Raw genomic sequence first — 25,402 nt, 5'->3', positions numbered from 1 at the left:
GTCAAGAGTAGCTTCTGGTACAAGTACAGAAACCCACGGCTACCAAGTGAAGTGGAAAGCAATTGGCTCTTGTGATCCCATGGGAGTGGGAGTGGGGGGCAGACAGAGGTAAAGTGTCCCTGGGGACTCAGGGAATTTCCCGGCGGTCCATCGGTTAGTGTCTCAGGAGCCTAATGCTCCTCTCATGCCTCTGACCTAAGTCACGGGAGCAGCAGCTCACAGGCTCTCAGCAAATGATAAGGGGAGTCCCACTGCTGTCAGTCACACAACCTCGAGTGGCCTCTGTCTGGTAGGCCTTGGGTCAAGTCACTTCCCTATGACCAGAGGGCAGAGAGCCAGGGCCACACTGAGATCGTTAGAGGTTCTCACTATAATATTAACAGCAACAGCTTCCCAACATAAAGCACCTGCTCTGTGCCAGGCACTGTCTAAACACTATGTGTAGATACACTCATTGAAGCCTCACAACAGCCCTAAGATGTAGGTGCTAGTATTAGCATCATTACCCTATTTTAGAGATGGGAAAAACGAAGGCAAGAAAAAGAAAAGAAGAAATCAAGCAACTCGTCCAAGGTTGTATAACTAGTAAGTGACAGAACAGGATTCAAACCCAAGCAGCCTGGCCCTAGGTGCAGTGAGCCCCTCTGTGATTCTATTGCTTGAGATTCTGAGCACCAAAAGCATTGTGCCTCTGGCCATATATAATCCAAATCCAAATCACACTAAATTCTGAAGGAGGGTAAGAAATTTAAAAAATGTTTCCTATGACGACTATGATTTTTTTTTTTTTTTTTTGCGTTACGCGGGCCTCTCACTGTTGTGGCCTCTCCCGTTGTGGAGCACAGGCTCTGGATGCGCAGGCTCAGCGGCCATGGCTCACGGGCCCAACTGCTCCACGGCATGTGGGATCTTCCCGGACCGGGACACGAACCCGCGTCCCCTGCATCAGCAGGCGGGCTCTCAACCACTGTGCCACCAGGGAAGCCCGACGTCTATGATTTTTGCTATTGCATGTTTTTCTCATGGTTCTGGTGCTGGTGCCCTAAGTAAATAACGCTTTGTCTGTCACTTGGATAACCGGCCCCAGTGTTTGGAAAAGGATTTCAGGTGGGCAGAGTGCACAGATGTAGTTCTACCAGCCAAAGTTGTGTTGGGTGTCCCCTGCCCCCCCACAGGGTGTCCTCCAGTCCCCTCTGGGGACTCACTTTGGAAGCTTTGGCAGCAACTGTAGGCCTGACAGTCCACTTTTTCTTTTTTAAAGGGTGATTCAGGGAATTCCCTGGCAGTCCATTGGTTAGGACTCAGCGCTCTCACTGCTGTGGCCCGGGTTCAATCCCTGGTTGGGGAACTAAGATCCCACAAGTTGTGTGGCGTGGCAAAACAAAAAAGTGTGATTCAAATGTTCAATGTCTTTATTGGGGTGGTGGTTACACAGTTTTATACCTAATACAAAATTCATCAAGTTGAACACTTAACGGTGAAGTTTCAACAATTTTAGATTTATTTTTTACTGAAGTGACATTGGTTTATAACACTATACAAGTTTCATGTGTACGACATTACATTTCTACTTCTGGATACCCTGCAGTGTACTCACCACCAAAAATTTAGCTTCCATCTGTCATCACACAGTTGATTCCCTTTACCGTCTCACCCTCCTCTGCACCTCCCACCCCTTCCCCTCTGGTAACCGCTCCTCTGTTCTCTGCTTCTATGCGTTTGTTTTCTGACAGCCCTCTTCTGTAAAAGCATGATATGCATTCCTCTGGATTTCCATCTATTTCCAACTTCTCTCTCGTATTCTTTAAGTGCGTTTGGCAGCAAGTAACCAGAATCTTGACTATCAGTGCAAATTTAAGCCTTAAGAGGCCTATTATCTTCTTCAGAAGTCTGAGGGTGGTAGGTTTGACAGCTCAATAGTGTCATCAAGAACCCAGGCCCTGGGAATTCCCTGGTGGTCCAGTGGTTAGGACTCTGTGCTCTCAAGGTCAAGGGTCTGAGGCGAGGCTGAAAAAAAAAAAAAGAACCCAGGCCCTTCCATCTTGCCACTCTGCCTCATGTGTTAGCTGTTATCTTCAAGCTCATACACTATGGTCTCAAGATGGCCACCTCAGGGCAAGGCATCATGGTCCTCTTCTAACTTAAACATTAAAAAAGAAATGGGCAGGGCTTCCCTGGTGGCGCAGTGGTTGAGAGTCCGCCTGCCGAGGCAGGGGACAAGGGTTCAAGCCCCGGTCTGTGAAGATCCCACATGCCGCGGAGCGGTTGGGCCCGTGAGCCATGGCCGCTGAGCCTGCGCGTCCGGAGCCTGTGCTCCGCAATGGGAGAGGCCACAACAGTAAGAGGCCTGTGTACCGCTAACAGAAAAAAAAAAAAGAAGTGGGCAAAAGGGCTTCTTTTTCATGTGGTTCTTTTTATTTAGAACAATGACCAAAAAATCCATCCAAAAGCATCTCAACAGGCATCTGTTTACTTCTCATTGGCCAGGAAGAGGTCACATGACCGTGCCTAGACCAATTATTGGCAAAGGGGATGCTGGGCTTAGACCAATCATGATTCATCCCCTAGGCAAGGGCATGCAGCTTCCCTGAACGATATTTGGCATCCGTGTGTAATGAAGAAGAAGAGGTGCCTGTTGGGTAGGCTGCCATATAACCTCTTTCTCCTTCTTCTCATGTCCTTCCTCCCAAAAGTCCTAAAAAAAAAACCCTGCCCTCCCCTGGGGCAGGGCCAAGGTCAGGATTGGAGAATAGGGGGCATTGTTTGCTAATTAACACAATTTATAGTTATTCCTTTACAGAATAATTGACCTCTGTATTTTCCTAATTCTCCTAAAGCCTCAGAAAGTTCTTTAATTCCAAGGCCAGAAAAAATATGTTGTACCTTGTATTAGTTTCCTACGTCTTCTGTAACAAATTACCACAAAGTTGATGACTTAACACAAATTTATTCACTTATAGCTCTGGATTCAGAAATCCAAAATCTGTTTCACTGGGCTAAAAGTCAAGTAGTTGGCTGGACTGGTTGCTTCTTGAGAATCCAGGGAGAATCCATTTCCTTGCTTTATTCAGTTTCTGGTAGCTTAGTGCCCCTTCCGCCATCTTCAATGTGGGTAATTCCACCAATGGCATCTGCTTCCCTATATCCCACAGCCCTCTCTGACAGACTCTTGCATCCCCCTTAGAAGGAGGGTTGCAATTATTAATGCGGGATAATCTCCGTATCTCAAGATCCTTTTTTTTTTTTTTTTCACTTTGTCTCCAAGACCTAAAACTGAAAACCACCAGTCAGTCAGTCACGTGGTGCTGGAACTCCTGTAGCACTGGAATGGAACTGACAGCCACAGGCAGACTCGAGATTCTTAAATTAATCACATCTGTAAAGTCCCTTTTGCCATATAAGGTTAACACTGACCAGGAATTAGGACATGAATATCTCCGGGGGCTATTAATCAGCCTATCACCCACCCTAATACCTGATCCTCCAATCTCAAAAGTTTCTGAAGGGGGAACTTACTAGGCAGGAGTGAGTTCTAATGTCTTCTTAGTGACATTCAGCAGCCCAGCAGCTCGTAAGTGTGGTCTTGGGGTCTATGGCTTAAGTTTGTGGGAGATGCTTGGGGTGATGTTTGTGCCCGAAGGACAGAACTCCTAGCAGAAGGAAGTCTCTCTTGGGAACCTGTGGGGGACACTTTTAACTCTGTGCGTCTTGTATTTTTGCAGATGAATGAATCATATTTGCTTTAAGTCAGTGCACATGGAAGAGGTGGCAGATCCCATTAACGTGAAAAAACTTCCATCAAATCACATGCCCACATTAGCTTCGTCACATTTTTAATGAACCCTTGTTGTGGAGTGATGATTCCACAGGACATCTTAGGACGTTAAGTAAAGTTTTGTAGTGAACTTACAGACCACTTGGACCATTTTCCTCTCCCTGCCTTTCTTTCCTTTTGTTCTGGTTTTGGTGGTTGCCCCTCTTTCACGTTCTCTTACGGTCCTCTTTCAGATGTTGGTAGCCTTGCATCCAGCTTTTCCTGGCATTTCTCAGCTTCTCTGGCTGGTGAGTATCTCCCATGGGCAGTGGCTTGTGACTTTAGTTGGTTTCTCCCCTACAGCCTTGCCCACCCCCTGCAAATAGAAGCAAGTCTTGGGGCAGAACTTGTGGGGTGCCGGGCAGAGTCATAACTTAACCAGACACAGTATGTTCCAGGGACAAGTCAGTGAAAAGCTGGTAATGCTTAACAACCCTCTCCCCAGAAAAAAACAAACCTGATTTGTAGGATTTGCCAATTTTCGTGATGGCAGATACACCCACTGCTGTCCAATCCAAGCTACTGAGGTCACCTAGACCGTGGAGTTGGGGAGAGATGCACACACCACGGGGCCAGTGCAGACATGTCCTCATGACACAATATTTCAATAGTCCGCCTCTTCCGAAACAGGGAAGAACTAGTCAAACACATTCTCTCTGGAATTTTTTCTAAAGGAAACCTTCCATGCTCTCACATTCTCCCCGAGTTAGTCTCTGGTGCAAGGGTATGATTAGAAGTAAGCTTTGATGTGGAATTGCACTTTGCTTTTAGTCTATCCCACTGTCCCTCCTTCTTCCTTGTGTCAAGGGATGCTGGCTTATAGTCACTTTTACTGGCAAGATGGTCACCATGCCAGGGAGGAAAAGGGCTAAATATAGGCGATCCAGCTCCTGTGTGTCTCATGTGGTACACACAAGAAAATTCCAACTTAATGTAAATTAAGGTGAATTAGCTGAGTTATCTTTTCATAAAAGAAAGGGGGGTGGGTGGGAGATGTGAGCAGATAGAGTACGTCATTTAAGTGCTAAGAATCCAGAAACCAGTTAATGGCTTTGGCCCTCTTCTTAAATTCCTGTTCCAAAATGGAACGGATTTATTTCTTTTCCTTTCTGCAGCCCTGCACACAATGGGGTAGGGCACAGTGAGTGACAAAGTGACCCCAAATGCACTGTAGGAGGGAGAGGCAAGGTGGCCAGAGAGTCTACAAACTGCAGGTGAGTCTTAAGTGACTTAGAATTGATCAAGCACTCAACTGTGACAGGAAATGCCAACATCGTCATAAAGTAATCATAATCATGAAAACTCCACATGTCCGGGCCAAGCTCTGCCCTGCGGTATGTGCTGTGCTGTTTTATGGGCCTAGCCCGGAACACAACGAGGCAGAGGCCAGGGCCGGAGGGCACCCCGCTCCCTGGGAAGCGAGGTACAGACAAGGGCATCCAAATGTTTGTTTGGTTGAGCTGCTGTTTCACCATTGTTCGCCTCGTTACCAGTTATGACACGTGCCAGAGCAGGCTTTGCCCCCTTCATTCCACTGGCATTTGTTAAAACAACATTCACCAAGATCTGATCTGGATGTGTCTTTTGGCCTGCCTGTAACTTTCCACTTTCAGGGAGATGTAACGAGGAGTTTACAAGTCTTGATTTCACAGCTTTTTAAGGACAAGGAATTTTTTTTTTTTTTTTTTTTTTCCGATACGCGGGCCTCTCACTGTCGTGGCCTCTCCCGTTGCGGAGCACAGGCTCCGGACGCGCAGGCTCAGCGGCCATGGCTCACGGGCCCAGCCGCTCCGCGGCATGTGGGATCTTCCCGGACCGGGACACGAACCCGTGTCCCCTGCATCGGCAGGCGGACTCCCAACCACTGCGCCACCAGGGAAGCCCAAGGACAAAGATTTTAAAGCATAAACCTGGGAGAAATTTTATTTTTTATTTTTTTATTTCTTGGCCACGCCGCGCAGCATGGGGGTTCTTAGTTCCCCGACCACGGATTGAACCCGTGCCCCCTGCAGTGGAAGCTCAGAGTCTTAACCATTGGACCACTAGGGAAGTCCCTGGGAGAAATTTTTTAAAGAGGAGAGGAAGAAGGGAAACTGAATTTCAGTTCTTAACTAACTACCTGGCCCCTGGGCATTGTGCTTCCAAGTCCTTGGCATCAATTAAAGTATGATAAGAGAAGGAAGAAAAATTACTGATCGTGGGACTTTCCTGATGGCGCAGTGGTTAAGAATCCACCTGCCAATGCAAGGGACGTGGGTTCCATCCCTGGTCCGGGAAGATCCCACATGCCGCAGAGCAACTAAGTCCATGCGCCACAACTACTGAGCCCACGCACCACGACTACTGAAGCCTGCACGCATAGAGCCTGTGCTCTACCGCAAGAGAAGCCACCACAGTGAGAAGCCTGCACACTGCAACGAAGACCCAACGCAGCCAAAAATAAATAAAAAATTTAAAATATATTGATCGATATTGCCTAATAGAGATCCAGCCGAAAGGGGACATGTTCTGGACGTGCGTGGTCTGTCTTGGGTGGTATTCCCATCTCCTACAACAAGGCCTAGCATATGGTAAGGCCTCACTTAGAATTTGTTGTATGAATGAATACAGATGATTGTGAAGATGCAGAGAAATAAAGAAATGTAGCTTCAAAAGGATTTTGCTAAGTATCTACACCTGAGCTGTCTAGGACACAGGCCCAGAGTTAGGGTGAGGGGAATGAAAGGTCTAAGGTACAGAACTGAAGGAGGCACTCACTTCCAGTTTTATGCAAGTTTCAAGGCTGCACTTACTGGCATGATCCTGAGAGTGAGTGCCATCTTACATGTCCTAAATATTGTGCCCTACTGCCTCACTCACCTCACTCCTATCCCCGCCCTGCTAGTCCATTTAGAACTGACAAAATATATTTAAAAAAATGATTTCCCCTTTGGGCTTGGTCCACTAGCTCTGCTCTGAAACACAGGAGATGTTTTAGGGAATAGGAACAGAGGCTCTTCTTACCTAGGAAACCAGTGACCACACAGCCAAGAGCTGTCAGGTAGATCCGGGTTTACTCAGCACTTACTGTGTACTTGGATAAGTCCGTTAACCTCCGGAGCTTTCCTTCTTCATCCATAAAATGCAGATAAGAATACCCACTTCACTGGATGATTGTGAGCATTGGGAGTAATATACAAAAAGTGCCAAGTGCAGCACCCGGCACATAGTAAGTGCTCAATAAATGGGAGTCTTTATTGTGTTACTATTAGTGGTGATGCTGGCGATGCCGGCAATGCCGCTTAGCCAACTCTTTAGGTGAAATACAGCACACATATGCACTTGTCGAAAAAGATTCAGGTGGACTTCTGAAGCTGTCTTTGGTTCTTGTGGCTCCTGGCTCTCTCCTCCCTGCTTCTTCTTCCCTGATAGCATCCCCTGCTGTATGCAGGAACTGTGGGCATGGCAGGAATGTGTGTGACAGCTGGCCATGCAGACAGGAGAGGCAGGGTGAGGAGAATAGGTTTAAAAATATAGACTAGTCAGCTGGCCCCATGCACCTCAACCAAACTCCCTGGGAAATGCTAGTGGCTTTCTGGCCTCACCACCGCTCCCACCAGCCCTCTGTTTAGGGGCTCTGCTCTCTGCTGTGTGTTTCATAAGAGAACAAAAAGACAGAGGTTACTTGCTGAGAACTTCTGCTTATGGAAGCAGAATTTTTAAAATGTGCCCCAGGTTCCATGATGGCATTGTGACATTCTGCCTTGTGTTAATGGATAATTCTCAAAAAAAAGGGTAAAATCATGACTGTCATACAGAAATAAAAATGAAAACATGTTAAAGATTTTATTTAACTCTTTAAGGAGGAAACTGGCGTTTCAACCAGTTCAGAGAAGCAATAAAACCCACAGATTTATATGGGGTAAAGGAATGTTGGAACGAATGAGCAAATGGACATAAAATTGGCTTAAGGGGTGTTATAGGCTGAATTGTGTCTCCCCAAATTCATGTGTTAAAGTCCTAACCCTCAGGTACCTCGGACTGTGACTGTATTTGCAGATAGGGTCTTTAAAGAGGTAATCAAGTTAAAATGAGGTCATTAGGGTGGGCCTTAATCCTATATGACTGTTGTCCTTATAAGGAGAAGAAATTAGGACACAGACCCACACAGAAGGAGAACCATGAGACAGAAGGTGGCCATCTAGAAATCAAGCAAGGACAGAGGCCTCATAAGAAACCAATCCCAATGACACATTGATCTCAGACTTCTAGCCTCCAGAACTGAGATAAACTTCGGTTGTATAAACCACCCAGCACTTTGTTATCATAGCCCTAACAAACTAATTCAGTGGGGAAGGGTTATTTGAACATCTATAGACAAGAATTAATTTACATCCCAATTAGTTATCTATAATTTATAGAGTTGTAAAATAGCTCTGTTTGAATCAGATAACCCAGCCAGTTTAATAATGAGACTTATTTACAACTACAATCAGTAAACTACAGCTTGTGGGTCAAATCCAGCTCCACCACCTGTTTTTATAAGTAAAGCTTTATTGGCACACAGACAGAGTTGGTCCTTTCCCTTGTCTGTGGCTGCTTTCCCACTACAAAGGCAGAGTTAAGTAGTTGTCATCTGCAAAAGTCTAAAATATTTACTATATGGTCTTTTTCAGAAAAAGTTTGTAGATCTTCCTCTAGAAAATGCATCATTTCCCACTGAAGCACAATTTCCTTACAGTTGGAATGTCCTTCAAGGTCATCCAGTCCAGGGGGTTCCAGATTTTGAAATCTCATGCATCAATAAAATTTCAAAAAAATACTTGAGGAATAGTCACTGGTCTTCAATTTTTACTTCTGTCGAATATCAACTACTTCATAAAAGAAGACATTTCAGCTATGTGATAAAATAAGATATTTTGAAGAGCGTAGTGCCTGAAAGACTCACTGCATTGTCCTTTCTTTTTTTTCTTTGAGGTTTGGTAAAAACTTTGCCACCAACTAGCCACAGTTCATGGTCTGGATTGTGGGACAACTAATCTGGCTCAACTGTAGACACCAACTGCTGGCTCTGTCCAGGGAGACTCTGCTGGCTCAGACCAGGAGTCCTGGACTTACTCCTGGTTACCAGGCTAGTTCATGTCTTTCGGCCAGGAAGGAGGTCCTCAGGGTCTGGTTATTGCCAGAGCCAGCCTGGGCACACACCCAGCTCCAATTATGACAGGGCCTGCCTTGCTTTAAAAAATATATTTTTTCTTTTCTTTTTTTTTTTTTTACATCTTTATTGGAGTATAATTGCTTTACAATGGTGTGTTAGTTTCTGCTTTATAACAAAGTGAATCAGTTATACATACACATATGTTCCTATATCTCTTCCCTCTTGCGTCTCCCTCCCTCCCACCCTTCCTATCCCACCCCTCTAAGTGGTCACAAGGCACCGAGCTGATCTCCCTGTGCTATGCGGCTGCTTCCCACTAGCTATCTACCTTACATTTGGTAGTGTATATATGTCCATGCCACTCTCTCGCTTTGTCATAGCTTCCCCTTCCTGCTCCCCATATCCTCAAGTCCATTCTCTGGTAGGTCTGTGTCTTTATTCCTGTCTTACTCCTAGGTTCTTCATGACATTTTAAAAAATATATATATTTTTTCTTGATTTTTAAAAGAAAGATATGTGCAGTGCAGAAAACTTAGGAAAAAAATGGAAAGATCAAAACTCATCTCTACCCAGAGAGATATAAAAGTTTAGTGATACACAGGGTGAACAAAAGTGCTTTCCAATCTAAAAAGTTTAAAGGGGCAAAACCCAGCATATCTCCCCGAAATGAGGCCTGGCACATGGCAGGCACCAATAGTTATTGAAAGAATAATTAAACCTAAACAACTGCAATTATTTTTCCCAGATGATCCAAGAAAATTCAGTCTTTTTACTTTTTTGATGATCAAAATGGCTAATATGGTAAATCTTCCAGGTTGGCCTCCTCACCACCAAAAAAATCTTGTATCTATTTTTTTTCTTCTTAAGGCTTATAACTGCCAAGAACAATCATTTAAGAAGCAAGTATTATATATTTTCACTATTTTCATCATGTTTTACTGTCCAAAAATTAACATCAAACTGCCCTAATGATAAACACAATATAATAATAATGATCTTTAAAAATCGATGTAGTATTCTCTCTGATTTCTTTTTCTTTCTTTCTTTGTTTTTTTGTTTTTTGGCAGCACCACACAACTTGTGGGATCATAGTTCCCCGACCAGGGATTGAACCCAGGCCACTGCAGTGCCCAGTGAAAGTGCACTGGGTGAAAGTGAAAGTGAAAGTGCACATCGGTTAGAGTCCTAATCACTGGACTTCCAGGGAATTCTCTCAATGACTTCAAATGAGCAATTCCTAAGAAGCAAAGTTTAAATTATTCAATTATTTCACATTCATGCCTGGTCACCTAAATGAGAAACATCTTGAATTTGATATTCAAAGTAAACAATTGAGAATACTTTTTAAACTCTTTGTGGCTTACAATCCTAAAATTGGGGACTTCCCTGGCGGTCCAGTGGTTAGGACTCTGTGCTTCCACTGCAGGGGCATAGGTTCAATCCCTGGTGGGGGAATTAAGATTTAGCATGCCTCGTGGTGTGGCCAAAAAAAGAAAAGAAGAAAAATTACAACTAAAATCAATCATTCATCACTGTTTCCTGTGAAAACATCATCCATACCTCCTGCTTTGCAAGGCACTTCTAAGCCCCTTCAAGCGGTTTATTAATTCCATCTACCCCTTTAAGAAACAAACATTTCAAACAATCCCTGACAAACCAGAAGAATAAAAATGACTTCTCCTTGGTTCTTCTTTGTCTGAATAGTTCACTCATATATGTCTGTGTTTCCCCTGATGTTTCATTTTGTTTATACGTAAAATTTTTCTCTAAAAACATAAGCTCATTTTAACTGTTTAAAAATAAGCAAGTATCATCCCTTTTCAAAAATCACTTCTTTTCTTTGATAAAACATCTGGTTGCATCTTATTTCAGTCTTGAATCCCACACACAATCTGAGCCAATCCCTTTGCACTGGCTTATTTCGCTCCATCTCTAACATTTAATCTCCATGCTGAGGTCTGTCCCTTACCTGCCCTGCCCCTGTGAGCCTCCTGTACTCTGACTTGGCCCAGGTGGATTCCCACCTGGCATATGATGGGCAGGAGATCTGGGATGGGCCCCCATGCCTCCACTTATTCCAATTAGATTTTTCTTTCATTGTGTGTAAAAAATTTCCTTCTCAACCACTCCCCAGGAACCAGCTCTCTTGCTTCTCTCACCTCCTCTGGAACTTTCAGTGAAGGTTCAGGTCTTAATAGTTTGTCCTTGGACCAGGAATCATTCGACCTGCTGCTACTTACTGACCGTGATCTTCAATTTAGTATGCCCTTACTGTATGCAAGTCAAGCACTAGGTGCTTCCTATACATTATTTCTAGTCTTCACAACAACCCTGCAGAGCTGTGTGACCTTGGACCAGCTACAAAACATCTATGGGCATCAGTTTCCTCTTTTAAAATGTGAATAATAACACCCATAGGAGTCTGCATGCTCCACTACACCACAGGGCCTTTCTTAGATGGTTGTCTTATTTCTCTGCTGTGTCCCCAACATCACCCAGTGCAGGGCTCAATGTATAACTAGAGCTCAACACATACTTACTTACTTGGTGATTCTTTGAATATAGGTATCTTATTCAATTATTTTCCTGAGTTACTTCTAAAACATGAAACAGATTTGCATTTAAAGTTTATCAAAAGCAGTAGGCATTCACATGAAAGAACCAATGCAAGTAGAAGTCACTTTTTAAAATGTCTGATGTTTATAAAGCTAAATCCTGAGATCTACGCTTGGAATGCTCTAGTTAATTGAATTTCTGTTAACTGTTGATTAGTTTTTGTTAAACAGACTTAGAAATTTTATCAAATTTTAATCTACTTTCTTGCCTTAGGGAGAAGAATCTGCAGGACACACCTGTATTCTGCTTTGGTGATTCAGGACTCTACAGTGTCTCTAGGGTAGGGTTTGGAGCTTCAAGGAGCTCACTGAGGATGGAGGATGAGCAGGTGAGTGGCAGGTGTTCTAACCCAGGACTCAACTGCATGGGGGTTTCTTCCTCCTTGTTCCAGATATGGTTGATGTTGTCTTGTAGTTGAGGATTACTGTTAGCTGGATTCCAGTTAACCAAAAAATTTTTGGCCAGTGTTTTTTTGTAATTCTTGGTACCTTTACTCAAGGGACAAAACTTTTAAAATAACTTCAGCCAGGTTTCTCACCTTTGGGCCAAGAGAGATTTCCTTGGGCACACATACATCTTAAAAAAAATATATATATATACACACACACACACACACACACACACATATATATATGGTCACCCCAGATGTATATTTGTGTCATATATATATATATTTTTGGGGGGGGCCTTAAAATTCTCACTTTGGCTGTGCTTTCGAGAAGTGCTAATTCTCCTATAAAGTGCTGGCTGGGCAGCCACCTGAAATGAGGGCCACTGTTTGTTCAAATCAGTTTCTAAGCCCATATGTGTCCTTCAGGTCTTGAAATAGTCAAGAGATCTACTTCCCAAGATATGTGTGAAGAACTAAAGTGTCCAAGGGCAAGGAAATCTACAAGATGAATACGGATGATCTTCAGTTTCATTTAACTGCAATTGCCAAAGTTATGCATTTTTTTGGGTATTTGAAAAGTTGTGGTCAAAATGTAAGACTGAGGTTTTGAGCAACCAAAACAGGGACCCATATGCACTAACGTTTAAATCTGCATGACTGTGGTTCCCAAACTGTTGCACACTGGAACCACCTGGGCAGATTTTGAAAATCTAGATGCCCAGGTTGTACTCCAGACCAATTAAAATCTGGGAGTGGGAGTCACATGTTAGTATTTTAAAAGATTTCTGGGTGATTCCAAAGTTCAGCAAAGTTTGGGAACTGATGGCATACGGAATTATACAGGTAAGCAATTTGTAGACTACTACCTAAAGAACTCAACTTACAGAATACTTTAATCCCCAGACCTCATGTGTATTTACGTTTAACGTGCTTCAACGTTATAATGGTAGAATATTTCAGAAATATGAAAAAGAGACTCTATAAATTAAAACTGATTCTGTAATCAAATATTTCCAAAATAGTACAATCCACTCCTTTTTTTGCAGGGAGGGGGAAAATCAGAAATATTTATTTCCAGGTTCAAAATCCCTTTTATAAGTACAGAAGAAGGAGAAATACTGAAAGATGAAAGGATGAAAAGATATAAACAAAGAAAAACTAAAATGATTGTTTACTAAGAATTGCAAATGCTCGTTTTCTGAGCATACCACAAAGTTCCATTCTCTGTTCTTAGGACTTTGTGTAATTGTCAGGGACATGATGACAAAGGCTCATGCTTTTAGTTTAGCAAAATAAACCTGAGGGTTCCTTTTCAACCAGGTCTCAGTGAAAACTGAGACTGTACGCTTCTTTATGAAGGAAGAAAGAAAGAATAAAGAAAGGAAGTAAGTTAGGGGGGAAGGGAGGAAGGAAGGAAGGAGAGAAAATACGTCTTAGTGGTGAGCTCACCTAACCTTTGAACTGTTTTGTGGTTGAAACGCCCTTCCTGACTGATCAGTGCTCATTCAACAGATTTTCACGTATTAGGAACATTCGAGGATTATGTCAGCTGAGACTCCTGCTGCCCGTGTGGTAGAGAGAACAACTTATAATAGCAAACATATACCAGACTTAGACGAATTACCCTCCCCGCAACCTGCAGGCCTGTTGGGGTCATTCAATTCGGCAAACAGCCCTGTTTCTATAATCTCTTCCTGCCAAGCTATAGGGACAGCACCTGTTGCAAATCTTTGGAAGAACTGCGTATCTTTATCATCAAATTCGACTCCTCGAACCTCAGAGAAATCTTCAATTTCACCGATATCTTTGGCATAAACCACTGATGGGTCTGGCACAAATGGAGGCTCAACTAGGCCAGCTTCCAGGCGAGGAAAGTTGATGGTTTTGAAGAAATGGTGTTTCCTGGGATCATCAGACTTTTCTCTGTGAAGAAAGGAGATGGCCAGCCTGAGACACAGTAACAAACCCAAACAGGAACTGTTCTAGCAATTCAAAATATGTGGCCTTCTTTTCCTGGAATACATTTCATTTTAATTGCAGAGACAATATCACATAAAGAACAATTTAGAAAAATAACAACTTTCAAAACCACCCACAGGGAATTCCCTGGTGGTCCAGTGGTTAGGACTCCATGCTTTCACTGCCAAGGGCCTGGATTCTATCCCTAGTTGGGGAACTAAGGTCCCACGAGCCACACATGGCCAAAAAAAAAAAATTTACCCCACACTTCTACTATATGCAGATAGTCGCATTTTCATTGTTTGTAGACCACCTTCACATTTAGATGTAATTTTTTTTTTTTTTTTGCCATACGCGGGCCTCTCACCGTCGTGGCCCCTCTCGCTGCGGAGCACAGGCTCCGGACGCGCAGGCCCAGCGGCCATGGCTCACGGGCCCAGCCGCTCCGCGGCATGTGGGATCTTCCCGGACCAGGGCACGAACCCGTGTCCTCTGCATCGGCAGGCGGACTCCCAACCACTGCGCCACCAGGGAAGCCCCTAGATGTAATTTTTAAACAGCCAAGTAGTTGACGTGACTTTTGTTCTTGGTGTTTCATGGAAACACCAGCAAAATTCAGTGGGGTCAGAACCTGCTTGCCTGCAGCTTCCAAGGTGTGCTCACTGCCTCTTGCTCTGTCCTTCAGGGTTACATAGAACAAGTGAAGCATGTCTCTTCTTACTTGACCGCCACTTACATTTTAAAAGACAGCAGTCAGATCTCCTCACTCTTCATATGACATGATTTCTAGGAGCCCCACCTACCTCCCTCAACTGCCACAGTAATCTTTAAAGACTTTTAAATAATCCATTAGCAATTTTTAGCAGCATAACTGAGCATACATTCGGTGCTCAAGACTACAGTTGTTTGTTATCAAACCCTCCTTCCCCATGCTAGAAATTATTCTAGTATTTGCCTTAGAATATGGGGGAAAAAAATGTGTGTTTCCAGTTAGTTGTGTAACCTTTTATATTAGTTACCTATTGCTGTGTAACAGATTGCCCCAAGATTTAGTGGCTTAAAACAACAAACATTTGGAACTTTCCTGGCAGTCCAGCGGTTAAGATTCTGTGCTCCCAGTGCAGGGGGCCCGGGTTTGATCCGTGGTCAGGGAACTAGATCCCACATGCTACAATTAAGAAAGAGTTCACGTGCTGCAACTAAGAGTCCTCATGCTGCAACTAAAGATCCTTCATGCAGCAATGAAGATCCTGTGTACTGCAGCTAAGACCCAGAGCAGCTAAATAAATGAATAAATAAATATTTTTTTAAAAGGCTTTATTTAAAAAAACAAAAACATGTATTATTATCTCACAGTTTCTGTGGGGCAAGAATCTAGATTTGGGTTAACTGGGTGCCTCTGACTCAAGGTCGCTAGAGACATCACAGTAAAGCTGTTGGTCAAGGCTGTGGTCTCATCTGAAGGTTCGACTGGGGTGGGGGGTCAGGGTTGGGGTAATCTGCTTCCAGGCTCACTCATATGGTTATTGGAAAGCCTCCATCCCTCACCATGTGAGCCTCTTCACAGGGCTGCCTGATACCATTGTAACTGTCTTTCTTCAGGACAAATGGTCATAGCAAGAGAGAGATAGAGAGAGAGCTCAAGATGTAAGACACAGTATTTTTATAACTTAATCTTAGAAATGACATCTCATTACTTCTGCCATATTCTACTTGTTAGAAGCAAGTCAGTACATACAAGTAAGTCCAGCCCATCCTTAAGGGAAGGGGTTACTCAAGGGTGTGGATGGCAGGAGGTAGGGATCTTTGGGGATCATATTAGGGGTGGTCTACCATACACTCCTCTTGGTTCTTCTTGAGTCCAAGTTTTAAAGAAATAAAAAGAGGGCTGTTTTGTGGCATCAGGTTCAAACGACTTTTTTCTCTTTTTCATTTTTTTAAAAAGATTTACTATTTAATTTATTTATTTATGGCTGCATTGGGTCTTAGTTGCGGCATGCAGGATCTTCGCTGAGGCATACGGGATCTTTCATCATGGCGCACAGGCTTCTCTCTAGTTGTGGTGTGCAGGTTTTCTCTTCTCTAGTTGTGGCATGCAGGCTCCAGGGCGTGTGGGTTCTCTAGTTGAGGTGCACGAGCTCAGTAGTTGTGGCATGCGGGCTTAGTTGCCCCATGGCATGTAGGATCTTAGTTCCCTGACCAGGGATTGAACCCATGACCCCTGCATTGTAAGGCAGATTCTTTACAACTGGACCACCAGGGAAGTCCCCTCTTTTTCTTTTATATGAGTAGGTATGCTGGTCTGACTAAGAGATGTCTTCCTTTTGGAAGAAGTCAATTTATAAATCAACCTTAATAAAGCAAATTACATGCATGGTCTTCCCTTTTTCATTTTTGTTCTAGTAATCAGAAAGCTTTTAGGAAAGGGATTAAGGGCTTCCCACATACATCCCCTTCAGAGACTCCCTACTGTGTTTGAGGATTACTGCAGCAGACTCTGTCCAATAAGATGACTAGAGTCTAAACTCAATAATCACGTTACTAATAACAGGTGGAAATGACCAACATTTATGCAGAGCTACTCTCGGCTAACACAACATTATGCTCTTCACTTACTTTGTCACATTTAACCATCACAACAACCCTATCTGCCTTTTAACTGTATTTTAAACCTCTTTTAACCTCTTTATACTTGCTTTTGCATTTATAAATAGCCGTGTATCTCAGAAACCCAGCAAATATAGGTGAATTTTTCAAAGGAAAAATTGTAGTCAAATATTATTATGGAAAAGAGAAACTCAGTCGAAGGTTTCTGATGTCCAGCAATTCCCCAGTTCTTGCTTTGTGATTCAAGCCTAGCTCCATCCAGAAAGGCCCATCCAGGTTTTCCCATTATGACCCCACTGAAAAGAGAGGTATGGAAAACTGTATCATAAGATACTATAAGGTAACTCTGTTCTCCCCAAAGCCACTGAGTCTCCATGAATTGAAAGAAAGGGAAATGCAGGCTTGCCACCTATTAGAACCTACTGATCAGACTTCCCTGGTGGCACAGTGGTTAAGAATCGGCCTGTCAAAGCAGGCGACACGGGTTCGATCCTTGGTCCAGGAAGATCCCACATGCCACGGAGCAACTAATCCCGTGGCCACAACTACTGAGCCTGCACGCTGCAGCTATTGAAGCCCATGCGCCTAGAGCCCATGCTCCCCAACAAGAGAGGCCACCGCAATGAGAAGCCCGTGCACCGCAATGAAGAGTAGCCCCTGCTCGCCACAACTAGAGAAAGCCCACGCACAGCAACGAAGACCCAATGCAGCCAAAAAAAAAAGAACCTACTGACCAATGTCTGTGTGGTTTACATCCTGTAGAGTAAGAGCCTTGAGGGAGGGTTACTAAGATGAATTGAAACTTCAAGGATGGATTTTTTTTAAAAGTCAGATCTACTGAGGTATAATTTACACAGCAACCTTTTAAAGTATCAGAAAGATTTGAGGAATGGGGGTTGGTACCAGATTTTAAATGTGTTAGAACAAGGATAGAGGTAAAATTCCACCCAAGTAGATCAGGAATGAACCTCAGGCCTGTGTGTCTCAAAGAGAACAGAGGAGTTAGAATGGGACCAGGTGCCATGAGGAAGAAGCTTGTACCATCTTGATGGCCGCTGGCAGGTATGAACACACTGTACCAGAGGTCAAGAGGGCACCTTTAAAGTCACTCTGAGCAGATTTAACTTGGATAAAGGAGAGTGCCCATGGGCTTGGTGACCGTGGGGAACTTGCCATACCAGTCCTCACATCAAGATGCACGATTTTCTTATCTAGGAAATAGACTCACAGATGTAGAGAACAGACTTGCAGTTGCCAAGGGGCAGGGGTGGATTGGGAGTTTGGGATTAGCAGATGTAAACTATTATACACAGGATGGATAAACAACAAGGTCCTGCTGTATAGCACAGGGAACTATATTCAACATCCTGTAATAAACTATAATGGAAAAGAATATGAAAAAAAGAGTATATATATGTATAACTGAATCACTTTGCTGTACAGCAGAAATTAACACAACGTTGTAAATCAACTCTACTTCAATAGAATAAACTTTTTAAAAAATGCGCACCGTTCTTAACTAACATCTCAACCAGGCCCGGATGGCCTTGGCGTGTCCATTAGGGATGGCCAACTGCAGCCTTTTTGCAACTAGTCACAGAAGACTGGGGAAAAACGGGCCACATTGAGGTTTTCTTTATGTTCTGTCACATCCCCAACTAGATGCCCCTGGAGGGCAGGACCCATGCCTTATGCCCCTTTCCAATAAATACCTGTGGGTGCTGATGCTAACAACAAAAGACTAGGCTCTCCAACTTCTGCTCCTTTCCCTCTGCGTCCAGGCTACGGGAAAGCTGATCACTTGGCTATTTTGCACTAGCCATGCTTACCTCAGTTGTGTAATTAGAGTGAAGCTTATTTGACTCCTGAACCTTTCCCTGGCAGATTCGTTCAGGGCTCTTTTTTTTTTTTTTTTTTTTTGCGGTACACGGGCCTCTCACTGTTGTGGCCTCTCCCGTTGCGGAGCACAGGCTCCGGACGCGCAGGCTCAATGGCCATGGCTCACGGGCCCAGCCGCTCCGCGGCATGTGGGATCTTCCCGGACCGGAGCACGAACCCGCGTCCCCTGCATCGGCAGGCGGACCCTCAACCACTGCGCCACCAGGGAAGCCCTGTTCAGGGCTCTTTTGGCCCATCATCATGCAGTGCCCTTGGGCAAATAGGGGAGACTATGGAGGGTGGCAGCACCTTTTGTAAGGGCCAAATCAGCAGCTGCAGGGAGACTTCTCCTGCTTATTGAATATATTTCAGAGCATTGACAGGGGCTATTGTGTTACCAAACCCCACACAGAGATTACAATGGATTTTCTAATAACAGTCAATGAAGGAAAGATACCAGCTGCCCATACATGAGGACCACGCTGTGGGGTTTGGTCTGCCAAGAACAGTGGCTATTGGCCTGAGAAGCACTTAAGTCAGAGACTTGCATGGTTATTTGCCCTTACTTGGCTGCACTGTCTTATCAGAATAAATCCTGCAAAGTACTTAAGTCTTCACCTTTCATTTTATTGGAACACACCATAATTGACCCTATCTGGAGTCCCTGTGAGATGATCAGAAAAGCTTCTGGCTTCTCTGCAAAATTAATTCACAGACCCATAAAGGCAAAAGAGGAGATTCCCTTCAGTGATGTCTAAGGAAGGAGAAGGGGTTTATTTTCTTCCTTTCAAATGCTCGTGAATGCAACAGGGAGGGGGCACTTGACCTCTCCGCTGTGTAACACATTGTCTAGGTATTTGCTCGGCTTTGGAGGATGCCCACGAAAGTAATCAAACATTATCTCATTTGAATGAATGTCTTAAAAATACAAAGAGTTGAAATGAAAACGTTGGAAGGTTTTCTCTTTCACTGAACAGCTGGTTTTTATATGCTTTCTCTCTAATGTTGTAAACAGTTTTTATACAAAACAGTCACAACAACAAATGCTTTTTAAAAAGGTTTTGCTTGACAGAGCAGCTTCAGGCCATGGTCCAGTGCTTTAAGGTGGTGTTTTCCCGAAGAAGTTAGTCAATGTTTCATTTTACAGATTCAAAGTGTGCTTGTAGACTGCCTGGAGGGGTGGGATAGGGAGGGTGGGTGGGAGGGAGACTCGAGAGGGAAGAGATATGGGAACATATGTATATGTATAACTGATTCACTTTGTTATAAAGCAGAAACTAACACACCATTGTAAAGCAATTATACTCCAATAAAGATGTAAAAAAAACAAAAACAAAGTGTGCTTATAAAGTACTGAGATAGATTTTTATTCAAAGACACCAAGTGGGTTGTGTTCCTTTCAGGGAAGTCATCTAAAGAAACTGTTCACTTCTTTCCCTGTCTTGGCCACTGTTGGTACATTCTCTGATTCCCCCCGCATGGGCTTGAGAGCCAAGATGGTAGAGATGGTCTGTGTTCACCATATCCAGCTCTCCTCTCCTTCCTGGACAGACAGAAAGCAGGACTAGTCAGCTCCCTTGCCCTAAGGCAGGGCCCGAGGACTCCTTCTGTCCAACAGAAGTGTATCTGAAATGACCTGTAAAGTGGGTCTGAGGCAGGACAAAGCTCCCCAGGTTCTCTGCATTCTCTCTTATTGCCATAGCAACCGAAACCACCAGTTCCAGTGGGGCTGAAAGGTGGAAGCAGCCTGAAGCTCTGAGTCACCATTCAGAAGGGAGATACCTGGAGAATCCCTGGACCCATAAAGGACTTCATATGAATGAGAAATAATCCTTTAGTTTTAAGCCGCTGAGACTTTGGGATTTGCTTGTTATCACAACGTGGCCTATTTTGACCACACTAATACAACAATGTTGGAATCTACACAGGAAAATCACTTCCACATTTTACTTTCACATCAGTGAAGAGTTCCATCTCATTTCAAAATACTCATTTGTTAGTTTTGCTACCTTTGAAATGCTTTGAAAGTCATTACAAATGAATTTTGTTTCGCTATTTTAAAAAATCTGATCAAAAATAACAAGCTTGCCTCCATACGTAAACATTGTGAGCTAAGGTAGCCCTGTTCTAGAGCTTCCACTGACAACTACTCAGAAGATTTAGAGTAATTTGCCTCTCTAAGTTTTGGTGTAATATTAAAAATCAGTCATATTACTTTATGGTTGTAACTTTCTTTTTGTATGTATTTTTAGATTTTGAAAATTCAGTCCAAGTAATTTAAGACACACGAGCTCGTAGTTTAGTCAAAATATTATCTGATGTCACCCTTGGAACTAATTAATAATAATTGCTATCACATTGAATGATTCCTAAGCTATGTTATATCTAACTTTGCAAGCATTATGTCTAAACCTCAAAATATCCCACTGAATTAGTTAGGGTTCCTTAGAGAAACAGAACCAAAAGGGCGCTGAACTGTCCAAAATGCACAACAGTGGCATAAAAATTATTTTGAGCTGAAGTTATTTGAGAGTCAACAGATGCAGGTTTTGAACTCCCCTTTGTCCGCCTTTAAGATAAGCAGAGTCTTGGAAAAAAACTCAACTCATAAATCTTCTCTCCGGGAATTTCAGGAGTTTTGGAACCAGGAAAGATTGACTCTTATCACCAGTGACAGAACTCAGCACCACACCTAAATAGACATTGCCACAAAGCTATCATATCTCCCATCTATTCTTCTAAGGGCCATTTATCTTTCCTAAAAGTCAACTGTTCTCCCATAAGTACCCTTACCCCACTATTTCAAAGAAGTCATTTGTTTTCCTGTAAGTGACCTTCTCCCCATCCCCCTCCCCTATTAAATGGAATATAAACCCTCAATTCTAACTGCCACCTAGTAACATTTTTTTTTTTGCAGTACGTGGGCCTCTCACTGCCGTGGCCTCTCCCATTGCGGAGCACAGGCTCCGGACCCTCAGGCTCAGTGGCCCTAGCTCACGGGCCTAGCCGCTCCATGGCATGTGGGATCTTCCCGGACCGGGGCACAAACCCGTGTCTCCTGCATCGGCAGGCGGACTCTCAACCACTGCGCCACCAGGGAAGCCCCCTAGTTACACTTTTTTGTGAACTCTTGTGTATGTACATAAATAAAAATCTGTCTTTTCTCTTGCTAATCATCTTTTGGCAGTTTAATTTTTAGGCTTCCATTCCTAAACCTAAGAGGGTAGAAGAAAAGTTCTTTCCTCTCCCCCCAGTACATGTGTATGTATGAGAGAGAGCGAGAGAGAGAGTGAGAGAGAGAGAGAGAGAGAGGGTGGGGGGGGAGGGAGGGAGAGAGGGAGGGAGAGAGAGAGAGAGTTTATTTTAAGGAACTGGCTCAGGCAACTGTGGAGGTTTGGCAAGTTCAAATTCTGCAAGGTAGGCTGTGTAGCTGGAGACTCAGGGAAGAGTCACAGTTCAAGTTCAAAGGTGGTTTGCTGGCAGAATTCCTTCTTCTCCCAGGGAGGTCAGTCCTTTTCTATTAAGGCCTTCAACAAATCACATGAGGCTCATCCACATAATGAAGAATAACCTGCTTTACTCAAAACCTACTCATTTATGTGTTAATCTTACCTTAAAAATACCTGCACAGAAACATCTAGAATAGTATTTGATCAAATATCTGAGTACTGTGGCCTAGTCAAGTTAAGACATAAAATTAACAATCACACCCACAAAAAAACCCCATTTTATATATGAGGATATTGAGACTCCAAGAAAGTAATTCAGTTGCTTGGGGTAAAATGATCAGTATGTAGCCAAGCTGGGTTGTGAGTCTATGTCTGTGACTTGAAAACCCTTGGTTTTCTCCTTACATAACACAGTTACTCACTGCCATAGATCAGGTTTTCTTATTTTTTTCTTCTAAAATATCTTGATCTTATTATTTCTTTGTGGGCAATAAAACTTGACTTTCCTCAAAACTAATTTCAACTGTACTTAACATAGCTGGCAACATCATATGTACTTAATAAATATTTGTTGACTGATTAATGATATTTTACAGATATGTTTAAAGGGGCAGAAACTTTCACTTTAAAATACATCTTGGAGGACTTCCCTGGTAGCGCAGTGGTTAAGAATCCACCTGCCAATGCAGGGGACACGGGTTCAAGCCCTGGTCTGGGAAGATCCCACATGCTGCGGAGCAACTAAGCCCATGTGCCACAACTACTGAGCCCGCGTGCCACAACTACTGAAGCCCGTGTGCCTAGAGCCCATGCTCGGCAACAGGAGAAGCCACCGCAATACGAAGCCAGTGCACGGCAACGAAGAGTAGCCCCCGCTCGTTGCAACTAGAGAAAACCTGCGTGCAGCAACGAAGACCCAGCACAGCCAAAAATAAATAAATAAATAAAATAAAATTTAAAAACTGCAGTATTTATTTTTAAAAAAATACGTCTTGGAGATTGTTCCATATCAAATGTTCATAGTGTTTGAAAGTGTTGAAAATACTTAACCACATAATATACAAATAATAACAGGAAAATACTACTACTACTTAATCCCAAGCCTTTGTCATTAATCCAAAGTATTCTCCAAATCCCTGTGGAAATGCTGACATCACTAATCATGTCTTTATATGATAGTTACCTGCTTCCTAAGCGTTGCTCTGGTGTCTTAGCCAAGAAGAGTCTGCAAATGTCTTTTGCTTCCTCTGTGAAGTTATCGTGTTGGAATCTGACTTCCTCCTTCAGTGTTCTTTGCTTTAAATCCGCTTTACTGACTTTTTCCTTGTAATCTTTGAATGGTGTTCGTCCAGCAACCATTTCATAAATACTGCATCCCATTGCAAACCAGTCCACAGGATAGGAATAACTCGCTTTTTCCATTAGGATTTCAGGAGCCATATAACCATTGGTTCCAGCCTGTAATGCCCCAAACAAAAACAAAACAAAACAAAAACACTAACGTGAGTTGAACAGACACTGCTGACAGCCTACTCAACACCCTTTATCCTTTTCTTTCCTTGTTGAGGGAACCCTAATTTACTTGGAGTGGCCATGTGTCTAACCTATTCTATTCCCTGCTTTCCCAGCAGCCTCTGGTGTAGTCAGGGCAGGCCATGCAATCCATTCTGGCCAATGAGACATAAAGAGGATTTGGTTGGAGTGCATTATGAAAGAGAGAGATACGGCTGATCTTGAAGTGGGAAAATCACCTAGACTCTCCTAGTCCCCTCACCTCATCTTTAAGGTAAAAAGTTCACGCGGCTGTCTCTAAGATCCCCTAAGTCCTGCTTCTGCTTTTTATTCACAGATAATAGAAAATTAGACGCGTGATTTTTTTTAAGTGGAGTTCTTTATTGCTAATATTGGACGTTCACATAATATTATCTGGTCTATGATTTTTTTTACTCTATTTGCTATGTAATGATACTAATGTATCAGCCATCTTTGCCTGTTTGTCTCTGCACTGAAAATTTAATACAGAAATTTTAATCCATAAAATTCCACACATGAAACTTCATTTAACATGCAAGACTACATATTGTAGGCACACTTCTACCGACAATATATACCAAATGACCATTGGGTTAATGTGTGTATATATATATTTTTAAATATACGTAGCATACAATTTACCATCTTACCATTTTAAGTGTTTAAAGAGTTTTAAGTACATTTATGTTGTGCAATGAATCTCCAGAACTCTTCAATCTTTAAAAGCTGAAACTCTATACCCATTAAACAATTCCCCATTGGGCTTCCCTGGTGGTGCAGTGGTTAAGAATCTGCCTGCCAATGTAGGGGACACAGGTTCGAGCCCTGGTCCGGGAAGATCCCACATGCCGTGGAGCAACTAAGCCCGTGCACCACGACTACTGAGCCTACGCTCTACAGCCCATGAACCACAACTACTGAGCCCACGTGCCACAACTACTGAAGCCCGTGTGCCTAGAGCCTGTGCTCTGCAACAAGAGAAGCCACCTCAATGAGAAGCCTGAGCACTGCAACAAAGAGTAGCCCCTGCTCGCCGCAACTAGAGAAAGCCCGCGTGAAGCAACGAAGACCCAACACAGCCAAAGAAAACAAAGCAAAACAAACAAAAAAAAACCCAAAAAACAATTCCCCATTACCCCAACTGCCCAGGCCCTGGCAACCGCCATTCTACTTTCTGTCTCTATGAATCTGACAATTCTAGGTACCTCATATAAGTGGAATCACGCAGCATCTGTCTCTTTGTAACTGAGTATAATTTCATACGTTCATTCATTCAACAAATATTTAATGAATACCTGCAACATACCTTGTAATTATAAAGTATGTATTTACATTATAATATGTTTTCATAAAAACTAAGCTGCTTTTGATTAAAGTATAATGTATAACCTTTGCAGCACTTAAAAATGCAAAGAACACCCTAAAACGACAATAAGCTTCTATTAATATTTACATAAAAATGAGAACATAAATTATTGGCAGAGTTGTGAGAAACAGATGTGCTCTGTAATTTGACTCCGATTTTTAGGAGAGCAGTAAGACACAGAGCATAGACAATGAGATGTATCAACTGTTCCTGTTCTTCAACCAGGTCACTTGACTTTGGAGCAAGTAGCTCAAAGAATTGATTCAGAAGAAAGGGAAAGGGATCTACATCGCGATGTTCATAGCGTCATTATTCTTAACGGTTGCAAGCTGGAAACACCCAATGCCTTTCAATAAAGACAACAGACCAGGAGACTTCCCTGGCAGTCCAGTGGTTAAGACTCTGTACTCCCACTGTAGGGGGCATGCCCACGTGCCCGCCATGCGACCAAAAAAAAAAAAAAATAGACTAGAGTCTAGTGTTAATACCAAGAAGTGCATATATGTAATGGGTTACTGATTATAAATGTGAATTCAGTACATCAAAAAAGGTTGGAAAGTATTTTTAGTTGTTTACTGGGTGATTATTTTTCTGTCTAGTTGCTTAAATATATGTTTTTAATGTATACAATATATGTAATACCTTAGGAACA

At 43.0% G+C, this 25,402-nt stretch overlaps 1 protein-coding gene across 1 annotated transcript in view; it reads right to left on the bottom strand.

Annotated features, from left to right (window-relative positions):
• Nucleotides 1–12,864: 12,864 nt before the first annotated feature.
• The window catches only part of GRK7 (G protein-coupled receptor kinase 7), a 35,649-nt gene continuing 23,111 nt past the window's right edge, over nt 12,865–25,402 (bottom strand). The window contains exons 3-4 of the mRNA XM_032631108.1: nt 23,035–23,309; nt 12,865–13,881 (exon numbers count right to left, since the gene is read on the bottom strand). Coding sequence (XP_032486999.1) covers nt 13,545–13,881; nt 23,035–23,309 — 612 coding nt within the window. The 3' untranslated portion in view covers nt 12,865–13,544. The remainder of the gene's footprint in view (nt 13,882–23,034; nt 23,310–25,402) is intronic.

This window comes from Phocoena sinus, chromosome 4, assembly GCF_008692025.1.
Source record: "Phocoena sinus isolate mPhoSin1 chromosome 4, mPhoSin1.pri, whole genome shotgun sequence".
Classification (NCBI taxonomy): domain Eukaryota; kingdom Metazoa; phylum Chordata; class Mammalia; order Artiodactyla; family Phocoenidae; genus Phocoena; species Phocoena sinus.
The sequence above is the reverse complement of the archived record's forward strand: the minus strand, read 5'-3'. Positions and strand labels throughout refer to the sequence as shown.